This window comes from Spermophilus citellus, assembly GCF_964194105.1.
Source record: "Spermophilus citellus genome assembly, chromosome: 14".
Taxonomy (NCBI): domain Eukaryota; kingdom Metazoa; phylum Chordata; class Mammalia; order Rodentia; family Sciuridae; genus Spermophilus; species Spermophilus citellus.
In genome coordinates, this window is record NC_138194.1 from 97,784,388 (window position 1) to 97,799,146 (window position 14,759).

The 14,759-nt window shown below is 46.5% G+C and overlaps 1 protein-coding gene across 5 annotated transcripts in view; it reads right to left on the bottom strand.

Moving 5' to 3' along the window:
- Positions 1-14,759, bottom strand: part of ZFAT (zinc finger and AT-hook domain containing) — a 194,199-nt gene that overhangs the window by 25,993 nt on the left and 153,447 nt on the right. For all 5 annotated transcript variants that reach the window (XM_081266609.1, XM_081266608.1, XM_081266606.1 and 2 more), the window contains one exon: positions 4,056-4,174. In XM_081266609.1, the coding sequence (XP_081122735.1) occupies positions 4,056-4,174 (119 nt within the window). Of the gene's footprint in view, positions 1-4,055; positions 4,175-14,759 lie in introns of those variants that run through there.

The following is a 14,759-nucleotide window of genomic DNA, read 5'->3' on the forward strand; positions in this document are numbered from 1 at the left end:
AGGCCTGCTGCATGCATTGACCAGTGACCAGTGACCAGGATGGAACAAGCTTTACATCACAACCAAGCCACATCTCTTTAGTTCAAGAAAGCAAATCCTTGCAGCATGACTCTGAAACACCAGGGGATTAGCCGTGTCCCCACAGACAGAGCCTGAAGCTGAGGACACTAGCCTCACCAGCAGTACTCAGGGCTTCCTCGGGCCAGAGGCAGAGCCCAGCACTTACACAGCCTTCTCCAACCCACTAAGCCTCTCAGGCATTATTAGCCTACTGTTCAGATGAGGACCAAGGCCACAGGTTTAACAACAGCTCGAGGTCAAGCAGTTTGTAGAAGATAGAGGCAGGACTGTCTGTCACTCAGAAGTTCATACTTAATTTAAAAATTACAAAAAAAAAATGCCAACATACTCAAAAGCAGAGAGATGAGTGCAATCAACCTCCATGTACCCGTCACCCAGTCTGACAGTCATCAACTCATGGCAGGCAGGGTTTCCCCACACACATTTCATGCCCTGCCCTTGGATTATTTTGAAGTGAATCCAGGAATCATCTTTTCTTCTATAAATATTTTAGAATGTACCTAAAAGCTAAAACTCTTCCAAAACATAAGTTTAATTCCACTGTCACCCTCAAAAACTCAGCAATAAGCCCTGAATATTATTGGTGTCTAGGTAACATTCAGATTTTCCCAATTATCTTTAACCAGCTTTAACTGCTGGTTCAAACCAAACCTGAGTGAAAGTCATTCCTGAGAAGTGACGGTCCATCTCAGAGGACTTTTAAACCCCACATGTGCTCTCCTTGCTGGCCTTCCCTCTGGGGACTGTTTGTTGAAGCAAGAAGGCAGCGCCTCACAGGTCCAATACCCTGACCGGCCGAGCACATCACCCTGGACAGTCAACCTGTCCCTCCGTCCCTAGTTGTCACCAGCTGGGAGTATGATGCTGAGGCACGATCACAGCAGAGTCCCCTCCTGGCAACGAGGGCTTCAGGGTGGCACCGCACGTGCATTGCGTGGCTCTCGTGTGTAGTACTGGCAGTGACTGACACTCCCTGCTGGACCCACAGCATCATTACAAGGTTGCAAAATCGTAATTTTCTACAGGAAAAACTTCCCCTCACCAAATCTTTGGTTATGCTCACACTGGTGGGTTTTTCTTTTTTTAAAGGTAGGCTAATTGCTTATTCCTGGCTTTTATTACCAACTTTCAAAATAAAGAGCTGATTCTCTAGCATCCTATAAAGGTGACTGAGCTGTTTTTCCCAAACAGCACTATAAACTTATAAAATTAAATGTATTTTATGTATTCCACTGTGTTTACTAAGTACTAACAGCTTCAGAACAACAGTATCATCCCTACCACCACCAACAGGAAGTAATGGAAAAGAGTACAATTCTTTTTGCCTTTAGGTTATGTCCCCTAAGGAAGGTACAATCCAATTACTGTTTTAAAGGCTCTCAAAACAGTTCCTGTCTGTTGTTATGCCACCAACTTGAGGAATAGCTAGAATCATTCATTTCCTCTTCTCTCTATGTTTAGGACTTTCTTTTTTGTAGTTTAATGTTTATTCCTATGTAGCATGTGTCCATGATGTCAGAGTGAGACCCACACCCCAGGGTGCTGGAGAGGCAGCCCTCCCCGTCCTTCCCTCACCTTCCCCCTTCCCTATGCACAATGCCCACCTCTTTATTCTCTGTAACTACTTTATTTTGAAGTAACTGTGGACTTAAACAGGAGCTGCATGCCCTCTGAGTAAATTAGGCATCATTAGCCTAATCTTCTAATGGTAACGTCTTTCCTGGTCACCGCACCATTGTCAAAACTGTGCCGCAGTCAGGCTCTACCCGACTCCACTGGATCTTCCTTATGTTCTCGCTCTTCCAGGACCCTCCCTGGATCCCATGTGTGGGTGTGGTACCAGGGCCGTGCACGTGCCAGGCCAGCGCTCCACTGCAGAGCCACGCTGGCAGCCCGTCCCACAGGAATTCAATTGCCACGTCCCTTAGTCTCCTCCAGGAGGTGACAGCTTCCCTGGTCACTCATGATCTTGACAATTCTGAGGAGTCCAGGCCTAGCGTGTGGATGTGGGCATGTCTGATGGTTCTCACGGTCTGAGAAGAAAAATTCTGTAAAGCTCCTTCTTGTGACATCAACCAGTTGGTACCAGTGTCAGTACATTTTACTACTGATGATGCCAGCCTCCATCCCTGTGTAAGGTCCACAGGCTCCACTCTAAAGGAACTTCCTTTCCCCTTGCAATTAATAAATATTTGGGTGGAGAATTCTTGAGGTTATGCAAACATCCTATTTCCCTTACACACCTGCCTGGCGGTTTCAGCAATCTCAGAGGAAACTTGTCCACAGCATCACTCCTGAGCTGTTTTTCTATTTCCCCAAATCTGTCTACATTTATTAACCAGAATCCTCTACGAGGATGCATAGTCCCTTCTCCCCCATTTATTTGTTTAATCACCTATTTATATCAGTGCAGACTCATGAATACTTCATTCTTTGGGTTATAATCCAACGCGGTCAGTATTGATTTTGTTACTCAATTTTCAGCTTTGGCCACTGAGAACTCTTTCTGGTTGCCTCCCGTTTCCTTCTGACATACATCCCCTTTTCATCCTTTCCTTTTCTGTTTTGTTTTGATCACTGTCTGTCTGGAGCACATTTCTAGTACCACATATGCTCCAGAATCCTCTTATACATTCTCTGCCTCAGCCCAGTGATCAACTACATTCCTTATCAGAGAATGCTACTAGACACTAAGACCTGCGCTGGGCGTGGGGGTGCATTCCTGTAACCCCAGCAACTTGGGAAGCTGAGGTAGGAGGATAAGAAATTTTAGGCCATCCTCAGCAACTTATTGAGGCACTCAGCAAATTCATGAGACCTTGTCTCAAAATAAATATTTAAAAGGGCTGGGGATGTAGGTCAGGGTTAAAGCCGTCCTGGGTTCAATCCCCAGTACCAAGAAAAGAAAAAGAAACCAAGACCTGGTCCCTGGTGTGCTCATTGCTCGAGTATCACTGATTCCAGGCCCTCTCAGCATGAAAGCCTGAGAAATGTAAGGCTACATACTAACCACGTCACACACCGGTTGTTCATCCCTTATCTGAAATGCTTGGTAACAAAAGTGCTTCCGAGTTCACACTTTTGGGATTTTGAATACATGCACATCTACATCTCTATATAAAATGAGACATCTTGGGGTTGAGACCCAAGCCTAAACATGAAAGTCATTTATTTTTTATGTCCACCATACACAGAGGCTGGAGGTGGTTTTGTACAGTATTTTTACTGAACCTGTGTTTGGACTGTGACTCCTCAAGTGAGCACTGGATGCACTGCCATGGCCCTTCTGTTTTCTGGGGTGATCCTGAGTGCCAGGGAACACGGACAATGCTATGCCTCGGACATTCCTGGTTTACTCAACAGATGCCCTAGGGAGGGGGCGATGCAGTAGCTAACTAGTAGGAAGAGTCCCACAATGCAGCCAAACATCCTGTAAGCCCCAGGACAGCCTTCCACAAGGAAGACTCACCCAAATCAAACGTCAACAGTGCTGAGTCTGAGAAACCCTGCCTGTGTCCACGGAAATGATACCTGGTATTTGAAAAGAGGGCCAGGTGACTGCTCCAACACTGAAGGGGAAAAATGAAGGCAGCAGGAAGGAGCACCAGCCCCCAGGGAGGGAGAGAAGGTCTGATCAGGAAATGGGGCCTTTGCAACTCTTTCAGTGAGGATGGTACATGCTCCCTGCCTTCCCTTCTCTCAGATGCAACATCTGAAACTCTGGATTTGTGAACAGAAGAATTAAAAATGTCAATGCAAATATTCACAGAAGAGTCTAACTTCAACCCAGAAGAAGAATGTATACATGACCCAGATCCTACACAGCTGTACCCCAAGACACAATTATAAAAGGTTTCAGAAATTTCCCAATGAGCAATCTCAATGCCCTGAGGATTGGTGTCTGTGCCCAGTTATACCCAGTCTGTCATTTGGTTTAGAAATGTCAAAATCAGGACCATACTTTAAAAAGTTACCTCCCACTTGGGGTCTCCATCAATTTCCACCACCTTCAAGCCGTGTTTGTTCTTCAAGTGCCTGTTGAACTCCCATTTGGTGCCATACACAAAGCTGCATACGGGGCATTTCAAACCACCTGTAAGCACAGACAGGTAGAAGGTGTTCATAACATACAGGAATGTCAGGCTCCTCTCCTGCCCACCTGCCTCAATACATGTCTCCAGCATTTACATTCCATCAAAGTTCACCTGAGCTTTGGATCACAATAGCAATAGTGTGTATGTGTTTTTCAGGGTAAAAAAATTAAAACTTGGTGTACTTTTCTCATTTACTGAAAAAACATATGCAGAGACCCTAACAGTGCTTGATATTTTAGATGCCGGAAAGAAATAAAATGAGTAACATAATTCCCTTGGCTGAATGGATAAGTGGCCAAAATCATTCTTTCATGTTTTCATTTGCAAATGACAAATAATTTAGGGGACAAAAACACAAGTGAAGGGTAGTGGCTGCTGCTGTCGATCTCCTTTGAACCAAACATGTAAGACCAGGACAGGAGTCAGATCCTCAGTCTCATTCACACTAGAAGCTAAGTCATTGGTCAAATTCTCACAAGAATCTCCCAGCAAAGAACCAATTAAAAAGCTGGTCACATTCTGAAATGTCACTATTTATTGAACTGATTGAATTTTGCACATATTCCAGGAAGTGTTTGGATGCTTTAATTAGGAGAACATAAAACTCGAGGTTAAAAAAAAAATTTGGAGTTACACAAAAGACTGTCTTTCTAAATTTCTGTTACAAACAGCAACCAAATTGGAGACTGAACAAAGACCCTTTTGAGCAGTTGGGCTTCCTGACACAAACCGCAGTCCTGAGATCAGCCCAACTCTACCAGCCAGTGACGCCTGCTGCCACTGCAGGGCTTCCACCAGGGGCTGGGTGGGCCTGGGCACACCTGGGGCTGGGCGCCTTGCCACAGTGCCCCTGGGTTCCAGCTGCTCACTCCCCAGTGGTCAGCCCCTCATCCTCTTCTGCCCTTTATTCTCCACTGGGGCCCAGCAGCTTCTCCTTGCCATCATTACCATGCCGTGTGTCCTGGGGTCTCAGAGCTCTCAGGCAAGGACCCCAGCGGGGAGGGCCTGCTTCTTCTCCCTCCATCTGCATGCACTCTGCTAGGTCCCTCTAGTGGTAGCTGTTCATGCTCAGGGGCCCCAGATAAGGAAGAGGCCAGGCCAGGGCCATGCCGTCTCACCCGCTCACTTTCCGTCTGGATATCACCCTGGCCTCTCTTTCTCAAGTCCCAGCTGAACTTACTGGGTCTTCTCCCTACCTTCCATGTCTCTTTGTGGTCACCTCTATCATCTCTGGGCTGCATTCTGGATAACTGCTTCTCTTCCTCCTCCCCTGGACACAGCTACACATGCTTATACTTCCATCTGAAGCCTGGGTCTGGGTCTTGTGTTGCTCCTACTCTCACTCAGGATGATCTCTTTCATTTTAAGCTGATTTATCTTTTACTGTGAATTGGTTATTATTCTTGGAAACCTCTCAGAAATGCATTTAGGCCTGAAATGCAAAAGCCTTTGTCCAGGGACGCTATCTATCTGCTTCTCCTGGGTTCTTTCGAGCACTATCACTCTTAGAACCACTTGAAAGAAGTCAAGTTCATCGCCTGAGGTTCCCATGCCCTCCCGGAAATGGGAGTCCAGGTTTCAGGACTGTGTGTATGCCTGAGAGCAAGTGTGCGGGCATGTGCGCGCCTGCAGCGTGGGGTGGGGTGGGGGGACACCTCTGGTTCACCCCTACTGAGGACAGCCCTGGAGGTCTCCAGCTTGTGTGCTCCGGGAGTGTTCCTTTTCACCCCTTCCCCCAGTGAGGCCATCAGAACAAGTGACACTCTGCTAGATTATCAGAATAGACTATCCCTCACAGGGGAAGGTCCAGGGCCCACCTACTCTGGGTTCCATTTTCCTGTTAAGTTTGGCTCATTAATTGCACACTATCTTGATAGTTTTTCAGGCTTTTAAGATTTTTAAAAATGTTCTCTTGTATTTTTAAATTGTTTTCTTGTATTTTTAAATTGTTTTTTCATTGTAAGGATTAGTCTAAATAAACTGTCCCACCATTAAGACTCAGTTGCTATTATTTTTCCTATAAATAATTCAATATGTATTTCCTTAGAACAAGACTTTCTTGTGGATGAACTAGTGCAGCTAGCAGAAGTCAGTTCATTTAACATCGACAGAACATTATTGTTTAGTCCAAATCCTGTCCATTGTTTGCTGCTGCCATCTCACTTACCCTCTTCCTCACCTTCCACAGGATATGGAGTCTGGCCCACCTCCCGTGTCACCCTAGTCCATCCCTGCTCCCTCTGCTTCCTCTCCATACAGCCTCCCGCCCAGGGCCCTGGCTTTCCAGCAGCTTCTCTTCCTACTGAACCGGCATGGCAAATCCACCATCCAGAATCAACCCAACCATAGCCTTCCTTGCTGGGATCCCAGGATGCTGAGGCAAATCACAAAAGCATACTCATTTTGACTGTCATGTTTCCAACTTCAGAATTTCCCTAGTTCGCCTCCACTTACCCAGGAATGTGACCAATTCTCAACCACCTCATTCCTGACATGCTCTAAGTTACTGCCTTCTACTTTTAGTACAAGCCTTCTTGTACTAAAAAATTATGTTCACTGCACATCAGCCTGGGCAGGCGCCAGGAGTGATGAGGTTCCCCTCCCTTCAGAGACCAGCCTCCACCCTGTGTCCCCAGCACAGCCCTGGTACAGCTCCACTGGACTCGAGGCCATTTCCATAACCTATGGCTACATTCTCCCTTATCATTCTAAAATGAAAACTGTGAAAAACACAAGTACTACCACACTATCAACAGAATGCACTAACATAAAAGAGAAATGAAAGGAACGTGTTACATAACACACTGTAGTTAAACTACAGATAGTCTGAATGTGAATGCGTAAACACAATTACAGAAATTTTAGAAAATCTCCTCAAGTTTGCGGCCTCCCTAGAGGTAGCCCCTACTCTGAGCATCTCTTAGGGGAGTGTTTCTCGGGCTCTGGGACCCATACCTGCCTCGTTTGCCTGTCTCAGCAGCTGGGCATCCTGCTTACCCCTTCTCCAGGGTCCTCCTCTTGTCCCCTTTAAACAGGGTGCCCCCGGGGCCTGCTGATTCGTTAGGGAGTCATCACTCTGTGCATGTTATTCGTGAGCTGATGACGACCCTGCCTTAGTTCCAGTCCAGCCTTCTGCACTGAGCTGCGGCTTCAGAAGCGGCCCAGGCACCCTCCCTCACCAGGCTCAACAAAGTAGTGTGCTCCCAGTATCTCCTGGTCCAGGCCTCTAGGGTCTTTTGCACAGATGGGGGCAACTGGCTCCTCCCTCATCTCCTGGTAGCCTCTTGGTCCTCTACTCTTGGTCTGCTCACTACCTAGCATGCTGAATGGTCTTTGAAAAGACAAACTAAATCACATGTTGCACAGGTGTGAAGCCCTCCCATGGTTTCCCGACACACCTGGAGTACAATCCTGGCTTCTCCTGTCCCGAGCACCCCCACAGCCTCCCTCTGATCTCACATCTGCCCTCTCCTTCCTTGGTCTTTTACACCATCCCAGCTCATTCCCTCCTGAGCCTCCCTGTCTTGGAAGCTCATCCTGCAAGATCTGCATTTGATCTCACTCCCCATTAGGGTCTCCAGACTCGCCCCTTCAGAAAGGCCTTCCCAGACACTCCTGCCCAAGGGACCCCCCACCCACAGAGCCACCCAAGCCCTAAGGGGTTTCCTACTGTGGATCAGTCATCACAGTGATCAGTGAGATGCTGTATTACTTATATTTCCTGCACATTTCATTGTTTATCTTCCCTTGTTGATGACACCCTTGATAGGACAGGAACTTGGCCCAGCAACCTTGCTACTCAAGCCCCAGCACCTAGCAATTGTAGGTCCTCAATTAATGGGCGCTGACTCACTGATTCCAGGTCTCCTCAAATCCTCTTTTTCCAAGAGTCCCCCAACTCTCCTCTATTTTGTCCCTTTGCTCTGACTTCATCTTTCTCCTCAGCCAGGAAGTATGCTCAGTCTTATGGGGAGAGGAGTTGGACCAAAAAGCCCGCTCTGCTGCCGAGGTGCAGCCTGCTGCGGAGCCAGTGTTTTAGTCAGCTTTTTCTCTGCTGTGACTAAAAGACCTCACAGGGCCAACTTTAGAGGAGGAAAGTTTATTCTGGAGCTCAAGTTCAGAGGTCTCAGTCCATAAACAATGACTCTGCTGCTCTGGGCAGAGTGAGGCTGACATCATGGCAGATGGGTGTGGTGAAGGAAACCAGCTCAGGACATGGCACCAAGAAGCAGAGAGAGACAGACTTCTCCTCTCACGAAGGATAAAATACAGACCCCAAAGGCATGCCCCCAGTGACCCACCTCATCCAGTCGCACTGCACCAGCCTACAGTTCCCAGCAGTTAATCCCTATCAGGGGATCCGTGCTCTGATTCAGCTAGACTCGCATAACCCATCATTTCACTCTGAACTTTCTTGCACTGTCTCACACAGGAGCTTCGGGGGGACACCTAGATCTAAAGCATCATAGGGAGGATGTTATGAAGAGTCTCCATCTCCAAGGAAGGGCATCATGGCTTCTTCTGAGATGGAAAACAGGGAGAGAGGCTGAGGAGGAGGGCTACTTTTCATGACTCATTCATCTGAATCCTTTAAATTGTATTCCAGAGAGAATAATAACCCTATCCAAAAGAATTACTAAGTATAAATCTAAACCAGGAAATGATACGAAGCCATCACTGCCCTTCCTCTCCAATAGATTTCTGGAGAAATGTCCATTGTTACACAACCGGGGGTGCTGCTGATATCTGATAGGCTCAACATCCTACAATACACAGGACAGTACTAAAACTGAGAATGGTCTCCCCTAAACATCTGGCTGCTGAGGTCGCCATAGCAAGCAGGCTCCTGTACCCACCCTCCTGCTGTGCCTATGACCAGAGCCCCAGCTCCCTCACTGTCACTCCCGTGAGCACTGTGTTTTACTCCCAGCACCACCACCAACAGCGGTGACACATACCACCCGCTTCTCGGACACCTTGCACAGTTGGGCTGGCTTCCCAAGAGCCCACCAATGGCCAGGATTTCCTATTCCACACAGAGACTCAGGATGGCAAGGTAACATTTCTGAGGCCATACTGCAAAAATCAAGAACTGGACCTAAGTCTGTCTAACTCCAGGACTCACATCCTGAACGCCAGGCTGTGCTGGGCCAGTGTGACTGCAGTACATGAGAACGCTGACCTCACTTGCCAACCCAAACAACTCCTTTTGAACCCTTTGTGGCCTGAATGAATCACCAAGATGCTTATGTCTAGGCAGCAAGAGAGCCGGGCTGAGCACTGAGTGTGTCCTCACAGTGAGGCTGTCTGGACAAATTATTAAAGAAACAGATAAGCTCATGGGGATATAGCACACTTTCTCCCCCCATTTTTGGCACTGGGGACTAAACCCAGGGGTCCTACCACTGAGCTACATCCTCAGCACTTTATTTTCTAACTTTTAATTCTGAGATTAGGGTTTCATTACACAGGCCTAGAACTTGCAATCCTCCTACCTCAGCTTGCCAAGTCACTGGGACCATGAATGTGCACCACCACCCACAGCACACCACACAATTTAGTCATCTTCCAGAGGCACTGACAATGTGTTGTCCCCCAGTTCCTTGTCAGTGGAATGGATGAAGGCACTGGCCTCTACCGGGTTCCTCATCTGAGACGGTGGGTGGTCCCACCGTCATCTGCATAACTGCAAGTGAACCCAGAGGCCAGGAGTGTGTGCTTCCCACACTCATTGCTTTGCTATCCCTGACCTAGGGATGTGCAAAAGAGCAAAGCAGGTACACAGAGGCCAGAGGGCAGCGTGGGGTGGCTTCTACCATCACAAAAAGACCACAGCAGAAAGTGAATTCTTAACTTCCAGAATATTCTACAGAAAGGCAGCTCAATGGATTTGCTTATTTTCTGAACTGCAACACACTGTACTCTTTTTTTGACAAGATCAAATGTCAAATGAGCTTGTTCTTTCTTGACCAGAAGATAATCAAACTTAGTTTATAATCTCCATTGTTATCACCTATTAATCACTTAAAATGACATCTCTTCCTAAAAATCATCTTTGAAGAACCTCCAAGGTGCAAGGACCTCCACTGCTGCCTTTGGCTGGACTTACCTGGCTTCTCGGAAGACCTAATGTGCAGCCATGGCCAAGAGCAAATACCTAGGGTTAAATGTGGGCTTCAAAATAAAATTAAAGATTCCTTCTAGGGTACTCTTTAATGGAAACTAATTTACGGAGAAAAACATCCTCATATTATGTTTAAATTAAACTTAATATGATAATGCCCCCACACTAATTAAAACTTCAACCTTTGCCATAGTGACTTTGATTAAAGAAAAACAAATGAAAATGCGTAATCTAGACTGAAGGTATAACTATGCTAGTTAATTGACATCAAAGCTGGAAGAAATTAATTTCTATTTCAATTTGTTAAATCCTTAACAATGCTCAGTAAAGGTCAGCAGAAGACGTGGTGGATTGACTCGCAGCATTGACGTTAAGAGCACACCATAAGAACTGCAACCCCTGAATCACAATTTCCTCACATGAATGACCAACAAGGCAAAAGCACAGAATTTCAGGAGGAATTTAAGTCCAGTCCTGGCATTCTTGGCCCTTTGTGAAATGTAATAATTCCAGAGGAGTTTCAGGCATTAAAATATTTGCACTCCTTTGTAGAGGTTAATATTATGGGAAATTCAACTTCATATTCAATAATATAAGTCTCAGAATGGCATGGAGCAATGGCAGGTGGACAGAAGACCTGCATCTAGCACAGCTCATGTGACCCAGGTGACTTCCTTCAACCCTGGGGTCTGAGTGTTCTCCTCCAAGAGGATGAAAACACTCAAGCTCATTCCTTAAAGAAGGCACAGCAGGCAGCAGGCAGCAGGCAGAACACTGGCACCCTTGGAGCCTGTGAACATGCTGCCTCACATGGCAAAGGGGCCACGCAAATGTGATTCAGTGACACACCCTGAGGACCTCAAGCTTTCCTACTGAAAGCACAAGGATCGTTACAACAGAAGGCAGAAGAGAAGGCCCTGGTGATGCCACATGAGAAAGACTCCCTGGGCATTCGTGGCTGTGAGGATGGAGGAGGGGGCCCAAGTCAAGGAACGTGGCCCCCTCTAGAAGCTAGAAAGGGCAAGAAAACAGCTTTCTAGAGTCCAGAGAAGGAATACAGGCTTGTTGGCATCTTGACTTTAGTTTGGAAGACTCACTGCATATTTTGGCTTTCAGAACTGCAAAATAAAATATCTGTGCTGTTTTATGTCATTTGTTACAGCAGCCATAGGAAACTAATACAGATGTTAAAGGATCACCGGAGCAAAAGCAGATTAACTATCAAAGGAAACCGGATAGAGAAAACTAGTTCAGAGACGTGGTCTTTGTTGACATCCTCACCTCCTGTCATCTCTGAACTTGGTACCTGCCCTACAGTCCAGCCAGAATCCCAGTTCAGAATGAGAAAACGTGCCAGGGGTAGGAATTAAGAGGAAATCACCTGCAAGCACCACACAGGGGTTGCAGTGATATAAAATACTGCTAGACCACATCTGCCACGGGACTTGGTGACATCTGAATCCTGTATGAGACCTCAGCCCCATCTTTCCAGGATAAGAGGAAAAGTACAGCAGAGGAAAAGCAACATGTATTGTCTAAGGCCAGCCCATGATGCCAACCCCGGTGAGGAAGACCTGGTAAACAGGGCCTTCCCCATGTCCTCCGCCCACACTCCTCAAAATCTTGGGATCTGAGACCCTCTGGGTAACCAGGGGGAAGGGCTAGAAAGAGAGACAGGACCCACGATCATCCTTGGGTCAAATTAGCACCCAGTCTAGGTACAAAGACACAGAAAGTAAGCAGCAGCCCTGTGTGACCCTTTAGTCACTGACACGTGGTCCAGCAGCAGGTGCAACCCAGCCCACCCTAGAATAGGACTAAGCCTTTTCCTCCGCCTCCATCTTCTGCTCACCTCTCCAACAAGCACAGACTTACAGATTTCTCACGAGGTGTGCGTGGCAAGCATAGTGCTAGGCAAGAACACTAGGTGTGGCTTGGCTACTTCCTTACTTTGTGGCCTGCAGTCAGCCTTTGCCCTCTCTCCATTTCCTCATTTAAAACAGGAATGCCCGTGCCAACCTCACAAGGTCACTGCATAGGATTAATTAGCAGATATGATAATGACAACAGCAAGGTACAACATCACATTACTGGAAGCATCTACCAATAATGTGTTGAATCTGGGCCCTAATAAATATAATTTTAAAATAACAGTGTCTGAAGGTCTATTTCATGAGTTTTTAGATATGCTGTTTTCCTGAACCTGGTGTGAAAAATAAGATACGCAGATACATTCCAGGTTCACATGTACATGTCTTTATATTCTTCTCATTTAATAGTTCAAAATAACATAAAATTTTCAACTAAGCCTTCTCCTTGACACGCCTCATCTCTTTGCTTCTTCTATCTCAATTACATACCCTCACCTCAATGCCTCTGCAACTGGGGACCCAGAGAAGGCACAGCCACTTGAGAGAAGCAGCTGACGTTCCTCCTATCTGCATCCTGGGCACAGCAGAAGCAGGATGTGCTTTCTGCTATACCATCAGAACCCGAAGCCTCAAAAGGAACTGCCTCACGCCCCATGCCCAACCTAGGCAGCAACAACACAAATACTACCATAGGATCGCCTCGTTTGACAACAGATTCCAGTGGCTAGCATAGTTCTGGACATATTTTAGGAGTTCCAGAGATATGTGCCCAAAGAAATACATGGATAAACATAACAGTAAATGTGAGCCATTATCAAGCGTTGACTACATGCTGGACCCGGCCTGGAAATCTTAGCGAATGAGATCAAATCCTTGCAGCTACTGTTGAGGTAAATATTAGCTTTCCTCTGCCGAGGAAAAAAAGAGGTCAGAAGGTGAGTACCTGTCCAAGTGCCTCGTGAGCAGAGACCCCTCCAGGTCTGAGTCCTTCCCCTGGGCTCATTCCATAATCTAGAGGGACTTGAGAGTGTTCTTTGGCCTCTGGCTCCACCTTCATCCCACCATGTGCACTGGAGGGAGCTGAAGCCTCCTAAAGCTTGGCACCAAAGCACCTTACTCTTCTTGCTGCCTGTGATTTACAGACCAGTTCCCGAGTAGCTTAATGAGTCATGTTTCAAGGAGAGAAAAGGGGCAGGACTATCGAAGCAACACAGAACTAAGTATGCATTTCTGTGGGAGAGAGCCTCAAATCCATATTAATGAACAAGTGAGGGCTGAGAGGAACCCGCTTTCAAAATATCAGATGCACATACAGCAGAAGCTGAGTAACACACTGACTTAGTACTTAGGACAGGACTACTGACCAAAAAGTACCAGAGTTCTGAGGACAAGCCCAGCTGACAGGGACTTGGCAATGTCACCCCTGTTCCCTCAGGATCCAAGGAATCCTAGAGCTGCCTCAAAACAGCTCAAAAGCCAAATGCACACGCACTTCCCCAACTTCCAAGCTGGAGCTTAGCACTGGCCTCTGGGAGTATTTACACCACAGTGACTGACAACGCTACATACCAGGCCTTCCCTCCCCTCCCTGGGAGACGTCTCCCAGCACACCGCTGGTGGATGCCCGAGCAGCACCATTCCCAGCGAGCTTCAGGAGTGCACTGAAACCCACCCAAGCTCTGTGGACGACTGTGGTCGCTTCTCAGAAACTTACACAGAACAGAAACATCTATTCTGGGAAGAACTCAGATCCTTTTTCCTACTTTCATAAAAGCATGGTGTGCTGGCACCCTTCCCAGAATCCCTGTGGTGTGGAGGGCAGGACAGCCTTCTCTGGCAATCAGTGGCTCTGCACATGTCACAGTGTGACACCATTTATACACGGGTGGCAGAAAAGGAATCCATACAGTTAGTTTAAGTAGTCTCTAACTTCATTTTGTGAGAAGATTTTATTATATTATTCTAAGATATCTTCCTTTGTATCTATCTATTTTAAAGAAACTACAAAGCCTCATAAAGATGTTTTGTGGGGAGTGAGCATAAGAAGACAAAACCAAGTGGAGATGGGGAGAATTACTTGAAATTAATCAAAAAGGGATGAAAAATTCTGATAGTACCAAACAATTTTGTATTTCCAAACAATTTAATCCAGTTTCACACTCTCCCTCCATTCTTTTTCCCTCTTCCTGATAAAAGAACAGCATGAGCTTTGTGCTTCTTAGATGGCTAAAGCGTGTTTACACTTCATCAGCTGATTTCAGAGATTGCTCTCTAGCTGAAGCGCAATGGCAAAGTCTGGAGAAATTGGGTGTCTCCTCCAACATACCCCAGGAAGATGTGGGGGAAGGAGATGTTCATGAAAGAAAATAAACATTAAATATAAAACCCAGACCTGCCTGGAAATGCCAACTGATTACAGAGAATCTTAGTAACAGAAATTTTAGGGCATGAAAGAGTTCAGCCTCAGCACATGTTTTACAAGGCAGTGATGAAAGTTTGGAAGCACAGAGCAATGACAGTTTCATCAATCAGATCCACATGTTGTCCCACCTGCCACCACAAACGTCTATTTCCTGTCAATCCAATCCA